The sequence below is a fragment of the Myxocyprinus asiaticus genome, chromosome 48 (genome assembly GCF_019703515.2).
Source record: "Myxocyprinus asiaticus isolate MX2 ecotype Aquarium Trade chromosome 48, UBuf_Myxa_2, whole genome shotgun sequence".
Taxonomy (NCBI): domain Eukaryota; kingdom Metazoa; phylum Chordata; class Actinopteri; order Cypriniformes; family Catostomidae; genus Myxocyprinus; species Myxocyprinus asiaticus.
In genome coordinates this window covers 11,253,642-11,268,418 of record NC_059391.1, presented here as the reverse complement: position 1 = coordinate 11,268,418, position 14,777 = coordinate 11,253,642, and the positions used below count along the sequence as shown (strand labels likewise).

Below are 14,777 nucleotides of genomic sequence, written 5' to 3'. Positions count from 1 at the left end.
GGATAGCATTCGAAACTGCACAAAATGAGTGAACATGTGTTTAAAAGAGAGAATCGATCAGTTTGAACCTCTCTTGCACATTATGCTTCACTGTTGTCCAATGTGGCATCTCATAGAAGTTGAATAAATTGTAGCGTACAATGTTGTTCATACAATTTTCGTCTCTTGACCTCACAGAATGATTGATAGCACACTATTATTATGACCTATGAAGAAAATGTATTACTCACAAGTGTGTGTCTTCTTTGTTACTGAAATACCTGCAAGAGAGAAAAAACAAACAAAAAACAGATTAAATACTTTTATAAAAAATCTTATTACAAAATATGTGTGGATTTTTCTCATGATGAGACTGTACTGTACTATACAAATGTACTATAGTGAGGTAATTTTAAATACTGCTGAAAGCAATGTAAAATACAAAGCAGGCTGACAGCATATTGGAACGGAGATGCTTTAAGCCGCAACATTGACCGAAGGCCAGAGCTAGCTTTGACTGTGCTAATGCTTCCTCGCACTGCCACAGGCTGTGCCCAAGCAAGGTCAGGCGGGTCAGTTTGTTGCCGTCACACTGACCAGCCAGTTGCTTTGCTGTCACAGTTGACCTCAACGTGATGGAAATGAACAGAAAATCACACACAGAATGCTAAGCAGATCTGTGAATATGTTCAGTTAGTGTAGCCCAGTGCCGGGTGCAGCTTTATGTCTGACCTTATAAAGCATGACTAATGCGACTGCATCATGTATGAATGTGTGTGTGATTTACCGAAACCGAGGGTCCCATGTGGACTGAGCACGCTCATGCTCTATTGGCCAGAGCGCACTAATAGACCCCCCTTGTCATGCGGAAGCAATGGCTATTTTTTCTACAGCTTGCATTTGAAACTCAAGTGACATCAAGCTGACATGATTCAATAATTCCACAGAAAATAAAAGGGTCTGGCCAGAGATAATGATGCTTCAGACAAATTTTGAGAGAAAAAGGAATTCAAGGTAAAGATGGTAAAGCCAATAAGCATCCACATGTGGAGACAGTCACACCTGAGGGCATGTCAACAAAACACAGAAAGGACCTAGAACCAATACTTGCAATTACAATGCTAGCGCCGAAAGCACCTTGTCTGATTATAACATTACAAAAAGACAAAAACAAGCAATAGACCTCCTGTAAGTCACACCTACAATCAAATCACAAAGCATTCAGTGTCTGCTTAACAGCAGTTACTGAAATATGACGTCAAACTAGGGCTATCAGTGACATGGGCTAAGCCCACTGGCAATATTCTAAGAGCCAGTGTATCCCACAACATAAAAGACCCTATAAAATTGCTTGACAAGTGCAGTTTTCTTGCCATAATCTTTTTTTTTAGCAAGTTCATGTTTTGACATATTTCCAACTGAAAAAAATAAGTTGGGGCAGGAGATATCGAAAGGCTCATCCCCCTTAAAAAAAAATAAAATACAAATAATAAAAATATCCAATATACTTTCACAGCTGTGAACTGGTACTTGCTACTTGGTACTTGGTACTTGCTACTGCAAGTCAGAAGTAGGCGGTATTAGTGGGAGGAACATTCCTTATTTTAGAGATTATTTGAATGGACAAAAAATTTAAACAACTGACTTATCCCATGCAGGATATGTCAACAATATCTCTGAGGTCTGAGGAGGAAGATAAATGTAAAACTTTTAGGTGTACACTAGCATATAGATGGACTAAAAAAGCTAATGCACGTGGATTAAAAAAATTCAATGGGGATTTTAAGGTAACATTTTTGGTGTAACAGTGTGAAATTATATATATATATATATATAAATAAAACAAAGGTCCAAGGGAATAAGCCATTTATCCAATCACTTTTATTTGGGCCAGTTTCTTTCCTGGTGCGCCCTTAAATTTTTCAAAACAGAGAAAGTGAAGGTTGTAGCTCCAGTCTTGGTTTATTATCTGTCTGGAAAAGGGAAAAGTCAACAATATTGGCCATGGTCTAATGGCCTATTTATTAGCTTTAAGAAAGTATTTTGGTTTATTTTGGTTCGGTAATGTTATACCATTTAGAGCATTTATAACATTCATACCTTTTGAGGGCAACGTTGAGTGCAAGTCATCAACAGAAAGGTTTCATTAGTAGATTACTGGGTGAAAAGCTGAAAGCTTGAATATTTGTTAAAGTCAGCATGAAATGGCATTTGCAACCCATTTTACTTGTGATAAGTGACATATTTGAGATACCCGCCCACTTTTTAGGCCATCTTAGATATGGAAGTATATCACCATTACAAACTTTAATTTGAAGCAGAGGAGTATTTGAAAATCTGACAAAAGAGACAAGCCTGTGTACTTAAAGTCTTTCATGATGGAATGAATGCAAACAAAAATTAAAAATGATGGAAAAACATAAAACTTTTGATTTAAAGTTGTTAATCACAAGTGTAGAAACAATATATTTTCATATACAGTTGTGCTCAAAAGTTTGCATACCCTGGCAGAAATTGAGAAATTTTAGCATTGATTTTGAAAATATGACTGATCATGCAAAAAAACTGTCTTTTATTTATTTATACAATACTTGTTGACCCCTCTCCAAACATAGCGCTTATGGTTGTGACCATAAAGCTCTATTTTGGTCTCGTCACTCAAAATTACAGTGTGCCAGAAGCTGTGAGGCATGTCAAGGTGTTGTCGGGCATATTGTAACCGGGCTTTTTTGTGGCATTGGCTTCTTTCTGGCAACTCGACCATTAAGCTCATTTTTGTTCAAGTATCATCGTATTGTGCTCCTTGAAACAACCACACCGTCTTTCTCCAGAGCAGCCTGTATTTCTCCTGAGGTTACCTGTGGGTTTTTCTTTGTATCCCGAACAATTCTTCTGGCAGTTGTGGCTGAAATCTTTCTTGGTCTACCTGACCTTGGCTTGGTATCAAGAGATCCCCGAATTTTCCACTTCTTAATAAGTGATTGAACAGTACTGACTGGCATTTTCAAGGCTTTGGATATCTTTTTATATCCTTTTCCATCTTTATAAAGTTCCATTACCTTGTTACACAGGTCTTTTGATAGTTCTTTTCTGCTCCCCATGGCTCAGTATCTAGCCTGCTCAGTGCATCCACGTGAGAGCTAACAAACTCATTGACTATTTACACACAGACACTAATTGCAATTTAAAAAGCCACAGGTGTGGGAAATTAACCTTTAATTGCCATTTAAACCTGTGTGTGTCACCTTGTGTGTCTGTAACAAGGCCAAACATTCAAGGGTATGTAAACTTTTGATTAGGGCCATTTGGGTGATTTCTGTTACCATTATGATTTAAAAAGGAGCCAAACAACTATGTGATAATAAATGGCTTCATATGATCACTATCCTTAAAAAATGATTTTTTTTTTTTTTTTTTGCATGATCAGTCCTATTTTCCAAATCAATGCCAAAATGTCACAATTTCTGCCAGGGTATGCAAACTTTTGAGCACAACTGTAACTGCTAAATAATCAATAATCAATAATCAAAAATAAGATTTATACAAATATGAGAATTAGGGAAACTGAACATATTTCGTCATTCACAGTGCATCATGGAAGTGGGCAGTCGCTGCAGTGCTCTTATGGTTTGTTTTGTTTGTCGAAATTCTCTTATTGTTGGATTATTTCTCTTTAGAATTATGGGTAGTGCATTTCTTTCCCAGGAATTCTGCTATTAAACTCAATTTCTAAAAAAATAAAAAAATAAATAGTTCTGATGGATTCAGCAGAAGCATATACCATTGATTAACAACCTCTGAGCTCACGGTAGGTCTGGCATCAAATGTTTCTAAGTTATCCTTTAAAATCAATTAGCCTATGGAAGAAAAAAATTATAATAGGATTTCTACTTCCAGAACGCGACTGTTGCTTTCTATTAAAACAAAAACAAAAATTGACGAGCAGAACTTTTATTCATCAGGAATTGATTGGATCGCGAAATGTGGATGTTCCATATCAGAATAGAGTCACGTCCGAATGCAAGTTTTCAGTCGATGATGTAGGACTACTTCCCTCTTGAGGCACCGATGGCATTAACTTTTGAATCTTTTTAACTGGGACATAGAGGCTGAAGATCAAGTTCACCCTTGAGAGCATCATGATGTATACCAATGGTATATCTTCTTTTTTAAATCCATTGTATATTGTATACACACTTTTTTTCCCTTTGGAATAATGTGCACCATTTAAATGTGAACAAAAAGATCAGGAACATGAATTAACAAAAAAAGGGACAATTTTGATTTAATGTTGACTTAAAGCTTGAGTCTTCATGACAACAACAAGATTTAATGTTAGATTTACAGAGACAGCATTGCTGACGTGCTGGTGAAAGTATAACTGAGGAGTATCCACAAAAAACAAACGGCAATATGGAAAAACAACACATATTTGTCTTCACCACCACCATGTGACAAATGGCCACTGAAACATACAGCGTGAAACAAAAAAGGTTGGGCTCTGTGGTTATGAGATGCATCATGAACTTTGAGAAAACTGCGAGGATAACGTCAGCCTTTGATCCAACTTCAGTCACTATCACTCATACGGTACTTGTCCATTCCTGCCTTTCTCTCCATGTGATCCCCATCCTTTTTATTTAGCACTATTAGCTATTTGTCTCTAATCCTTCCCAAAACACAACAGCTCTTCTGTCAATGTCACTTACAGATATGAAACCAATCTTAACACAAAAAAATATACTTGCTTGAAAATTATTACTGTCAAAAAGAGGATGCTGGACTCGGAAAAATGGCCTGTTTTTATGAGAGAGAGGGGAGGGATGGAGAGAGAGCCCACTTCCTCCTCTAGGTGTCATTGAGAGGGCTCTGATTGGAGGGTGTAAGGGGAAGGGGCCAGGGAACCAATGGGTGAACAGCATTTAGAGCTGGAGGTGGTCTGGGTCTAGGCCCTGACACCAGTGAAGCCTGCCAGGTTATGTCTGCTCCACTGGAAGACAGGGTGATGGGTCAGTTTGGAGGTGAATACATCCTTGACAGATAGAAAAAGCTTGTATGGCCTTCTTCAAAGGACAGCATCAGGATTGCTGTTACAAAGAGCAGTGAAAATTTAGCAACTGATCACTCTACAAAAAGACGGAATGGGAATCTCTTCAGACAGAAAAATAAATATACCCCAAGAAGTTGCATGTCTAAATTTACACACTGACACAAAATTAATTTATTATAAAATAGTTATAGTTATTATTATAATAGACAGACAGAGAGAGACAGAGAGATTGGATGGATGGATGGATTGATTGACTGATAGATAGTCGGGTGTAAATCACATCATATCATATTGTATCGTATGATACGACACTCACAATTCAGTACCATTTGTATTGTACAACATGACGCTCACGATTCAATACCATTTGTATCGTACGAACATAAACACATTATAGTGTAATTAAAACCAAGCAACACAACATTGAGAGCTGCAGAACAGTCTGCAGGAAAACACAGGAAAAGTGCTCACAGGGAAACAAAGCAACACACTTACAGTACATAGGTGAGAGGTCGATGGCAAACAGCAAGTAGGTTGTATTGTAGCGGTACAGTGTTGAATTTGCCAAACAACTGTGTGATGTCCCGGTGCTACAGTGCATTAAAAGAGGTTTTATTTATGCTGACAGTGCTGCGCAAATAGGTGGATTTGCTAGGCAGAAACAGCAACAGCAACTTTAACAGCAACCTCTCCCAGCTGACACTGAGCATAACATGCACAACAACACGCTCAAAACTATCAAAAAACAGCTTATTAAAAGATGGAAAACATAAAAAAACTTGGTTACATGAGACTTATAATTCTCTGCTTTTGGTGTCAAAATAATATTTGAATAATATTGGATTATGTACATATGCAGTAAAGCCAGAGGTCAGGTTCCTTGAATAAGTTTGAGTGAAACATTTGTGGCTGCTTGTATCGTATTGTATCGTATCGTGAGGCTATGCATCGTATCGTGAAATGTGTGTATTGTTACATGCCTAATGGATGGATGGATGGATGGATAGATAGTGACTTTGCCAACAGAAGTTATAATAAATTCATAAGAAATTATGCTTTCAGATTTGACATTGGCTCTGATATAAAAATATGCTTGTTATCAGTTGTGGACATGAAAGTCAACTCAAGGCTAAAGACTTACTCGTGATAATTTCCGCTTTTTGCATCAGCCAAGCTAAAGGTCATGTTTTCTGATGTGTACAGGTGAGTCATACAACTGATTTAGCCCACATTCAAATAGTTGTCCATATACATATTCTCAATTATCATGTTGCGTTTGCTTTCTTGATTATTTTTAATAATATGTAATATTGATATGAGTCTGCTGGTTATTTCCTGGAAAATATTCTAAGCATGTCCATGGCAATCATTCACTGCTTTTTTCCCTTTTGTAGATTCCATATGCTGAGCACACTGATAACTGTTTGAAGTTAACCTTTAGCACATCTGCCATGGAGGGGCAAACCGCCTGCATTTGTGCCAGGTAAAGCTGTCTGTATGGCAGATGGGCTACACACGGTGACAGTGTCACACTGATCTGGGCCCAGCTTCTTCTGGTAAAACCTTGTCATGCTCATTTTTAAGAGAATTCGAAAAATGATCTCACATCTACCTAAACAGGCAGAGCCTTTTATTCCTTATCCCAATCCCAGTGTTAAATTGTACATTAATATACAATTTATTTTAATAATGACAGTGGGAATTTGACAATTTGATTTGATTTGTGCACATCCATTTTTGTTAAATCTTTACTGATAAATACAATTAAGAGAGGATGGGAAATCAATGGAAGAGTGAAAGGGAAACGGGATGGGAACATGACCTGGTCTGGATTTGAACCCAGGTTACCAAATGAACATCACAATTCAATACGTTGGAGCAGTAGCAGTGACCACAAAACCACATCTCCGATTGTCAAAAATGTTTTTACTTGCATTTGTCTCCCTGCAAGCTTTAATTTTTGACCCTGGATGTGCGGTTCTGCCCCCACCGAGCTAACAGCACTCAAGCCCTGCATCTGGGTCTGCAGGGCAGGCCATGCATCATAATTCCAGCTTCCTTAGCTCCTGACAGGGAATGATTATCATTGATGGTTATTGTCACTGGGGCCTCTCTGGCAGGGGAGCTTGACGTGTTGTGCCTGGGTTCGGCACTCTGCAACATTCAAAGTTAGAGTCTCCTTCACGTAATGGAGCTGTCCCCACACCGAGCTAATGGAAACTATCCATTTAACCTGTGGCAGAAACACACAGACGAGGAAGTTCCTAATGTGAGGCTAGTCCCATGGCCCCGCCCCAAATGACTGCTGCTGGTCAGACCGCTTGATTCATTGAACTGCTGCTTCACACTTATCCTCAGTCTTGTTCAGTCTTTGAAAATGACAGAAGGGGGGAGGACATTGGCTCTCTCAGCTATATTAGGACACAAGTTGGTGCAAACATCACCGGAGAAGTGGGAGAAAATGTCAGAGGTGGAGGTGGGTAGGTTGGTGGACCCCTATCATAATTCTGCATGTTGTTGAAAGAGTGGACCCTCGGTTTTTTGTAGGCATCTTAAGATGGTAAGAAACGGTCCTGAACTCAGTGATTTGATAACTCAGTGAGGCCAAAACCACGATTATACATTTTTCAGTTACAAATGCATTGATTTTGCTACATTTATGCCTCTCATCCACACTGGAACGGCATTTCCCTCCCCTGAAAGCGTTTTCACTCCCCTGGTTTTAGGCAGGCAACATAAGATGATCAGAACAGATGGTGGACTCACTGCCATTCTGGGACATAATCTAAAAGTGGACAATCGGTTTCAGCTAGGCAATGTGAAATGGAAAGAACAGTTGATGAACTCAACCCCATTCTACAGTATGTTATTGTCGAAGAGAGGACCATTGGTTTTAGCTAGTCATCGTAAAATGGTAAAAACATTTGCTGGAGGGACCCAACGTCATTCTGCGATATAAACGAAGAGTGGACTATTGGTTTCAGCTAGGCAATGTGAAATTTTAAGAAGAGTTGTTCGACTCAAAATAATTCTACGTTATAACTGAAGAGTGAACCATTGATTTTAGGTAAACATCTTAAGAACATTTCCTGGACTCAATGTCAATCTACAATATAATTGTAAAACAGACCACTGGTTTTAAGTAGGCATTGTAATATGATAAGAACAGTTGCTAAACTTATCATACGCATCATATGATGACCAAAAACAGGGTCTGGAAGGACTCATGTCTGTTAGGCTCTTGTATTTAAAGTGCTAGTTTTGCCCACACACACTTTGTATGTATGAGCCTTAAGAAACTAACCTTGTAACAGGTTAGATGTAACAGGGAATTTGTGACATACTACAATTGTTAAAAGCCACTGTGGACACATTTGAAGAGATTTTCCTTCATTTATGTTTTTAGCATGAACAAAAGACATGATTATGCCTCTCCTACCTCCGAGAATAACATTTCATGAATCATTTATCCTGGCTTCTAAATTATAAAAACACAGGCATCTTTAGTTTGTCAGAAAACAACATGCAGTACACATTTTTTTGTAGATCGAAAAATGTACAGTAAAGTCCTGTCTAAACATACAGTACAATACTTAGCACTGTATTGATAATGTCTCAGTTGCGTGAAACATAACCCTGGTTCCCTGTCTAGGAATGAGACACAGTGTAATTGCATTGGGACACGCCCTGAGTGTCACATGTTCTGAAGCTCTTGTACAATCATGCCAATTTATTGGCTTGTGGCCCTTAACCGACACCCCTAGGGAGCTGTCACAGGCTCCATAAAATCATTCTCTTAGGCTCCATCGAGTTTTAGCAGGATTTTCTGCAGGAAGGTACGAGCCAATGCAGCTGCTTGATAGTATGGCCAGCTTACGCAGCGTCTCATTCCCACTCAGGGAACCAGGGTTACGTTTCATGTAACTGAGACGTTCCATTTCGAAGGAACTTGAGCTGCATAATCGCACTGGGAAGAATATACGTTCAAGCCATGCCAGTAGCTGCCAACTGTCTACGCCCATGTGGCAAGCAAATAGCGGTGCACAAGTGAGCTAAAGCATCTGAATAAAACAGAGAAAATTATGAGTTTACTCCTGATCCAACAGAGAGAACCTGGGAAGTAGGAGTCAAACCCTCATCCAGATTATAAAATCTAACAAATGTATGCAGAGAGGACCACCCTGCTGCCATACAAATGTCCTTCAAGGATGCACCTCTAGCCAAAGCCCATGAGGATGCCATTATCCTCGTAGAATGGGCTTGAATACCCAAAGGCAAAGGTAAACCGAATGCTTTGTAAGCACCTGAAATTGCATCAGTAAGCCAATGAGATAATCTTTGCTTGGACACCAAAACACCCCTGTTGCGGCCACCAAAGTACACAAACAACTGCTCTGACTTACGACACTGGCTAGTACGATCAACATAAACTTGCAGAGCCCAAACTGGGCAAAGCATATGCAATCTTTCATGCTCCTCCGTCTCAAATGGGGGAGGATAGAAAACCTGAAAATGAATAGTCTGCGAGCTAAATGATGTATACACGACCTTGGACAAATAGCCCAAATGAGGTCTTAACACCACTCTTGAACACCCTGGCGCAAAAACCATATATAAGGGATTGATCGACAGGGCATGCAAATCGCCAACCCTTTTAAACAATGCCAATGCTACTAGCAGGGCCGTTTTAAGAGTTAGAAACTTATCAGCAACTGTTGCCATGGGCTCAAACGGAGCACACGAGAGCGCCCATAAACCAACAGATAAATCCCATATGGGAACGCAGATGGGACGAAAAGGTCTAAGCCTGCATACCCCGCGCATAAAACGAGAGACAATATAATGTCTACCGACCGAGACTCCATTGATAAGCGCATGCTCAGCCACTATAGCGGAAACATAGACTTTAAGTGTTGCCGGGGCTACCCTGGCCAAAAAACACTCTTGCAAATAATCCAGCACTGTACCGACTGGGCAGTGAACTGGATTTTCACCTCGCACTGTACACCAAGAAGCAAAAATTCGCCACTTGAACATATAAAGCTTCCTAGTTGATGGAGCTCTAGCATTCAGAATGGTATCAACCACAGCGGGGGATAACCAATCATTCAAAAGAGTGCCCCATTTTGGGGCCATACCCATAACTTACACAAGTCTGGCCTGGGGTGCTAAATGCTGCCCTGTGCCTGAGACAGCATGTCTATTCTGACTGGAGACATGCCCAAGGATTTCCTCCAGGAGAGAGACCAGAGTCATAAACAGTACCTGAGATGGCCAAAATGGTGCCACCAACAGGCTTATATGCCAACACATCGATGCCCGGCGGTGCCGGGGGCGAGAGGGAAAACCAGAGGGGACAGTGTGACATCTCACTCAAAGATAACAAGTCCACTTCCACTCTGCCGAAGCTTCTTCAGATTTGTGGAGCAAGCTGAGCAAGCTGAGGGGGGAAACTGAGCTACATTCTGGCTGTCGGGTGTATGAGGCATAAAAAACTGAAAACTCAACCCGATGCTGTCTGAAGAGCAAACAGGAATGACAAAAATAAGTTTGTACAGTCCAGTTTCGTTCACCGAATGGGGGCTCACCCTTCGTTTCACTGCAAGTCCATCAGGCTCGCATCTGGTGTCCTGTCGGCCACTTAAAAGGGGCCGGTTCAACATCCAAACGCCTACATGGACGTGCTGTGATGGCCGGAAGGAACAAGGACCCCAATCCTTCTGAAGGGGTGCAAAATTTGTGTCCGGTGCCTTATGCGGCTCTCTGGTGGGACGTTGCAAAGATACCGAATGTGAATGCACCAGAGATGCAGTGGGCTTTTCTCTCTCTCTGCGAGGAAGCATGTGCTGGAACGCAGCATTCTGCTGTTTCACAGCGCTGAATTTTTCTACCACCGACTGGACTACATCACTGAACAGCTGGATTGTGACACAGCGACATTCATTATAAAGGCCTTGTCTTTGTCATGAATGTCTGTAAGTGTAAGCCACAGATGGCGTTCCACCACCACAAGGCCCGTCATATTCCGACCAACTGCACAAGCAATATGTTTGGTAGCTCTTCAAATCAGAAGCTCGGCGCAATTCCATGAGCATCCAGTCCAGCTCCCTCATTTAAATCTCTCATAAAATGGGCCTGGGAGGCTTGCAAAACCGCCAGCATGTGCAAAGCCGAAACCGCCTGGCCTGAAGCCTGGTAGGCCTTGATCAATAAGGACAATGTAACTCTGCACAGCTTCGAGAGAAGAGTAGGCCTCAATTTCCATGTGGTCACAGAAGAAGGAGAGAGATGGGCAGCTAGTGTCTCTTCCATCGCCGGGACCAAAGTATATCTGAGGTCGGAAACTCGACACACATTAGAAAATTCTGAGGCCAATTGTTTTGTGATCCTGGCAGAGTAAGTTGATCCCAGGACTTCTAAATCTCATGTTGGAGGTCCATGGGAAAAAAGGAAGCGGCCTACGAGGTGTACCTGCACAATGGCCCACAAAATACAATTGTCCAAGATCGATTTACGATCCTCCGACTGCGCTTCATCCGGCCAATCCAGGTGCAATTTTTCCACTGCACATGTAATAACCTCCAGCAACTCCATATAAGTTACCAAAGGTCTGGAAATCTGACCGCTAAGAGGCAAGGCTTCGGCCTGATCGCCGGCAAGATCCATAGACATGGCATCCTCATCCTCAGAGCCAAAGGAAACCGCTGTGCGGGCCTCAGGGCTAGGACGAAAATGCCCACATGTAAACTCCAAGGGAGAATGTCTAGTCGAATCTGGGGAGAGTGACAGAGAAAACCGAAGGTCGGCCTGATGCTCAGCTCCCATCTCCTCGGCATCCGCGCCGGCCTCCCACGAGTCACACGGCCGCATGCCGCTGACAGACACGTGACCTGCGCCAGCACACGGCTTGACTGAATTTCCGAAGGAGGCAAGCCTTTCACAGAGCGCCCTGATGTTCATTATGCAGCTTGAGTTCCTACGAAAGGGAACCAGGGTTACGTTTCACGTAACCGAGACGTTATCAATACAGAGCTAAGTACTGTACTGTACTTTCTTAGATAATAAAAAAACATAAAAGGATAGTCCACCCAAACAATGAAAATTCAGTCAATACGTTATTCCAAACCTGTATAACTTTCTTTCTTGCATGGAACACAAAAGCAGATGTTAAGCATAAGTTTTAGGGACTGACTGCCTCAGTCCCCATTCACATTCACTGCATAGAAAACAAGACCAAAATGCTTCAGACTTCTCCGTTTGTGTTCCACTGGAGAAAGTCTTAATGAGTTTAGAACAATATGATAAATACATTTTCATTTTGAGCTAACTATTCCTTATTTCCGAAAATAAGTTTATTAAAAAAATAACATATAATATTCCATAAAAGACAGATCCAGCAAAAATTTTCCATTCTGAACACCCCTAGTTATTCCTATATATATATATATATATATATACACACACAAACACTCAGTGGTGGTCAAAAATATTGGCACCCTTGGTAAATATGAGCAAAAAAGGCTGTGAAATAAAATCTGCATTGTTTATCCTTTTGAACTTTCATAAAAAAAAAAAATAAAAAAAAAAAAAAAATTCTCAAAAAAGCATTGGCCATAATTATTGGCACCTTTTTATTCAATACTTTTTGCAGCCTCCCTTTACCAAGATAACAGCTCTGAGTCTTCTCTTATAATGACAAGTGAGGTTGGAGAACACCTGGCAAGGGATCTGAGACCATTCCTCCATACAGAATCTCTACAGATCCTTCAAATTCAGAGGTCCATGTTGGTGGACTCTCCTCTTCAGTTCACCTCACACATTTTCTATGGGGTTCAGGTCAGTGGACTAGGATGGATATGGCAGAACCTTGATTTTGTGGTCAGTGAGCCATTTTTTGTGTTGATTTTGAGGTTTGTTTTGGATCTTAGTCCTGATGGAAGATCCAACCAGGTCCCATTGTTAGCTTTCTGGCAGAGGCAGCCAGGTTTAGATTTTTATCTGTTGGTATTTGATAGAATCCGTGATGCCATGTATCCGAACAAGATGTCCAGGACCTCTGGCAGAAAAACAGCCCCACAACATTAAAGATCCAGCACCACATTTAACCGTGGGCATTGGGTACTACTTCATCTCTGTGTGCGCCAAATCCATCTCTGGTGTTTGCTGCCAAAAAGCTCTTTTGTTGTTTCATCTGACCATAGAACCAAGTCGCATTTGAAGTTCCAGTAGTGTCTGGCAAACTGAAGATGCTTGAGTTTGTTGTTGGATTAGAGCAGAGATTTTTTTCTTGAAACCCTCCCAAACAACTTGTGGTGATGTAGATGATGTCTGACATTGTTTTTAAGACTTTCTGACCCCAAGACCCAACTAATTTCTGCAGTTCTCCAGCTGTGATCCTTGGGGATTCTTTGGCCACTTGAACCATCCTCATTACTGTGTGTGGAGACAATATAGACACATGTCCTTTTCCAGACCGATTCTTAAGATCTCCAGTTGATTGTAACTTGTTAATTATTGCTCTGATGGTGGAAATGGGCACTTTCAATTTTGGCTATTTTCTTAAAAGCACTTCCATTCTGTGAAGCTCAACAACCTTTTGTCGCACATCAAAACTATATTCTTTAGTCTAACCCACTGTGATTGATGATTAAGGGAATTTGGCCTGTGTGTTACCTCATATTTATACCCCTGTGAAACAGGAAGTCATGGCTGAACAATTTCATGTTCCTAGTCACCCAAGTGCACAAAAAAAATTCACATATGAATGGGAATATATTTCAGATATATTTTACTCATAAGAATTTCTAGGGGTGCCAATAATTATGGCCAACATGTTTTGAAAAAACAAACAAACAAAAAAAAAAATTTAAATAATAATAATAATAATGATGAGATATTCCCCTCTTTCAATAGTTTTACTTAAATTAAAGGTTAGATTTTTGTGAATTTTTTGAATGAAAGATTAAAAGGCTAAACAATGCAGATTTTTTTTCACAGCCAAGGGTACCAATATTTTTGGCCAGCACTGTATGTATGTGTATATATATATATATATATATATATATATATATATATATATATATATATATGCATACACACACACACACACACACACACTACTGGTCAAAAGTTTTGAAACACTTAACACAGTTTTGATTTATTTTAGATTTTGTTTAGTCACAACATAATTCCCATAGTTCCATTTATGTTATTCCATAGTTTTGATGGCTTTACTATTATTCTAAAATGTGAAAAAACATAAAAAAATAAAAATAAATAAATAATAATAATAATAATAATAATAATAATATATATATATATATAAAATAAAGAATGAGTAAGTTTTTCAAAACTTTTGACCGGTTGTGTGTGTGTGTGTGTATATATATATAAACTACACACACACAGTAATACATTATTGTAGTGCTGCCATCCCGTCTTTGGCATTCTTATGTAGTTGATCTGACTTTGAGGTTAACTTTGATTTGAGAGAGTGAGGATCTTCAGATAACCAGTTGATCTATATAAAAACGGTACTGATCTTATCTCCACACATAGCCCATTTAATGGAAACCATAAATGATTCTGAAGTCATGAAATATATGTGCAATGGAAAGTTGTGATATCCTTCGCATATGCAAACTCATTAATTTCATATACCATGCATTTTTATGCTTTACCACCTTCTTACATAGTACAAATTGTATTCAGTCAGACCAGAGGATGGATCTCATCCAAGTTTCATTCT

At 39.9% G+C, this 14,777-nt stretch overlaps 1 protein-coding gene across 1 annotated transcript in view; it reads right to left on the bottom strand.

Moving 5' to 3' along the window:
* LOC127437416 (nuclear receptor ROR-alpha A-like) overlaps positions 1 to 14,777 on the bottom strand; it is a 447,320-nt gene that overhangs the window by 131,822 nt on the left and 300,721 nt on the right. Inside the window, exon 2 of the mRNA XM_051692304.1 lies at positions 231 to 260. Coding sequence (XP_051548264.1) covers positions 231 to 260 — 30 coding nt within the window. The remainder of the gene's footprint in view (positions 1 to 230; positions 261 to 14,777) is intronic.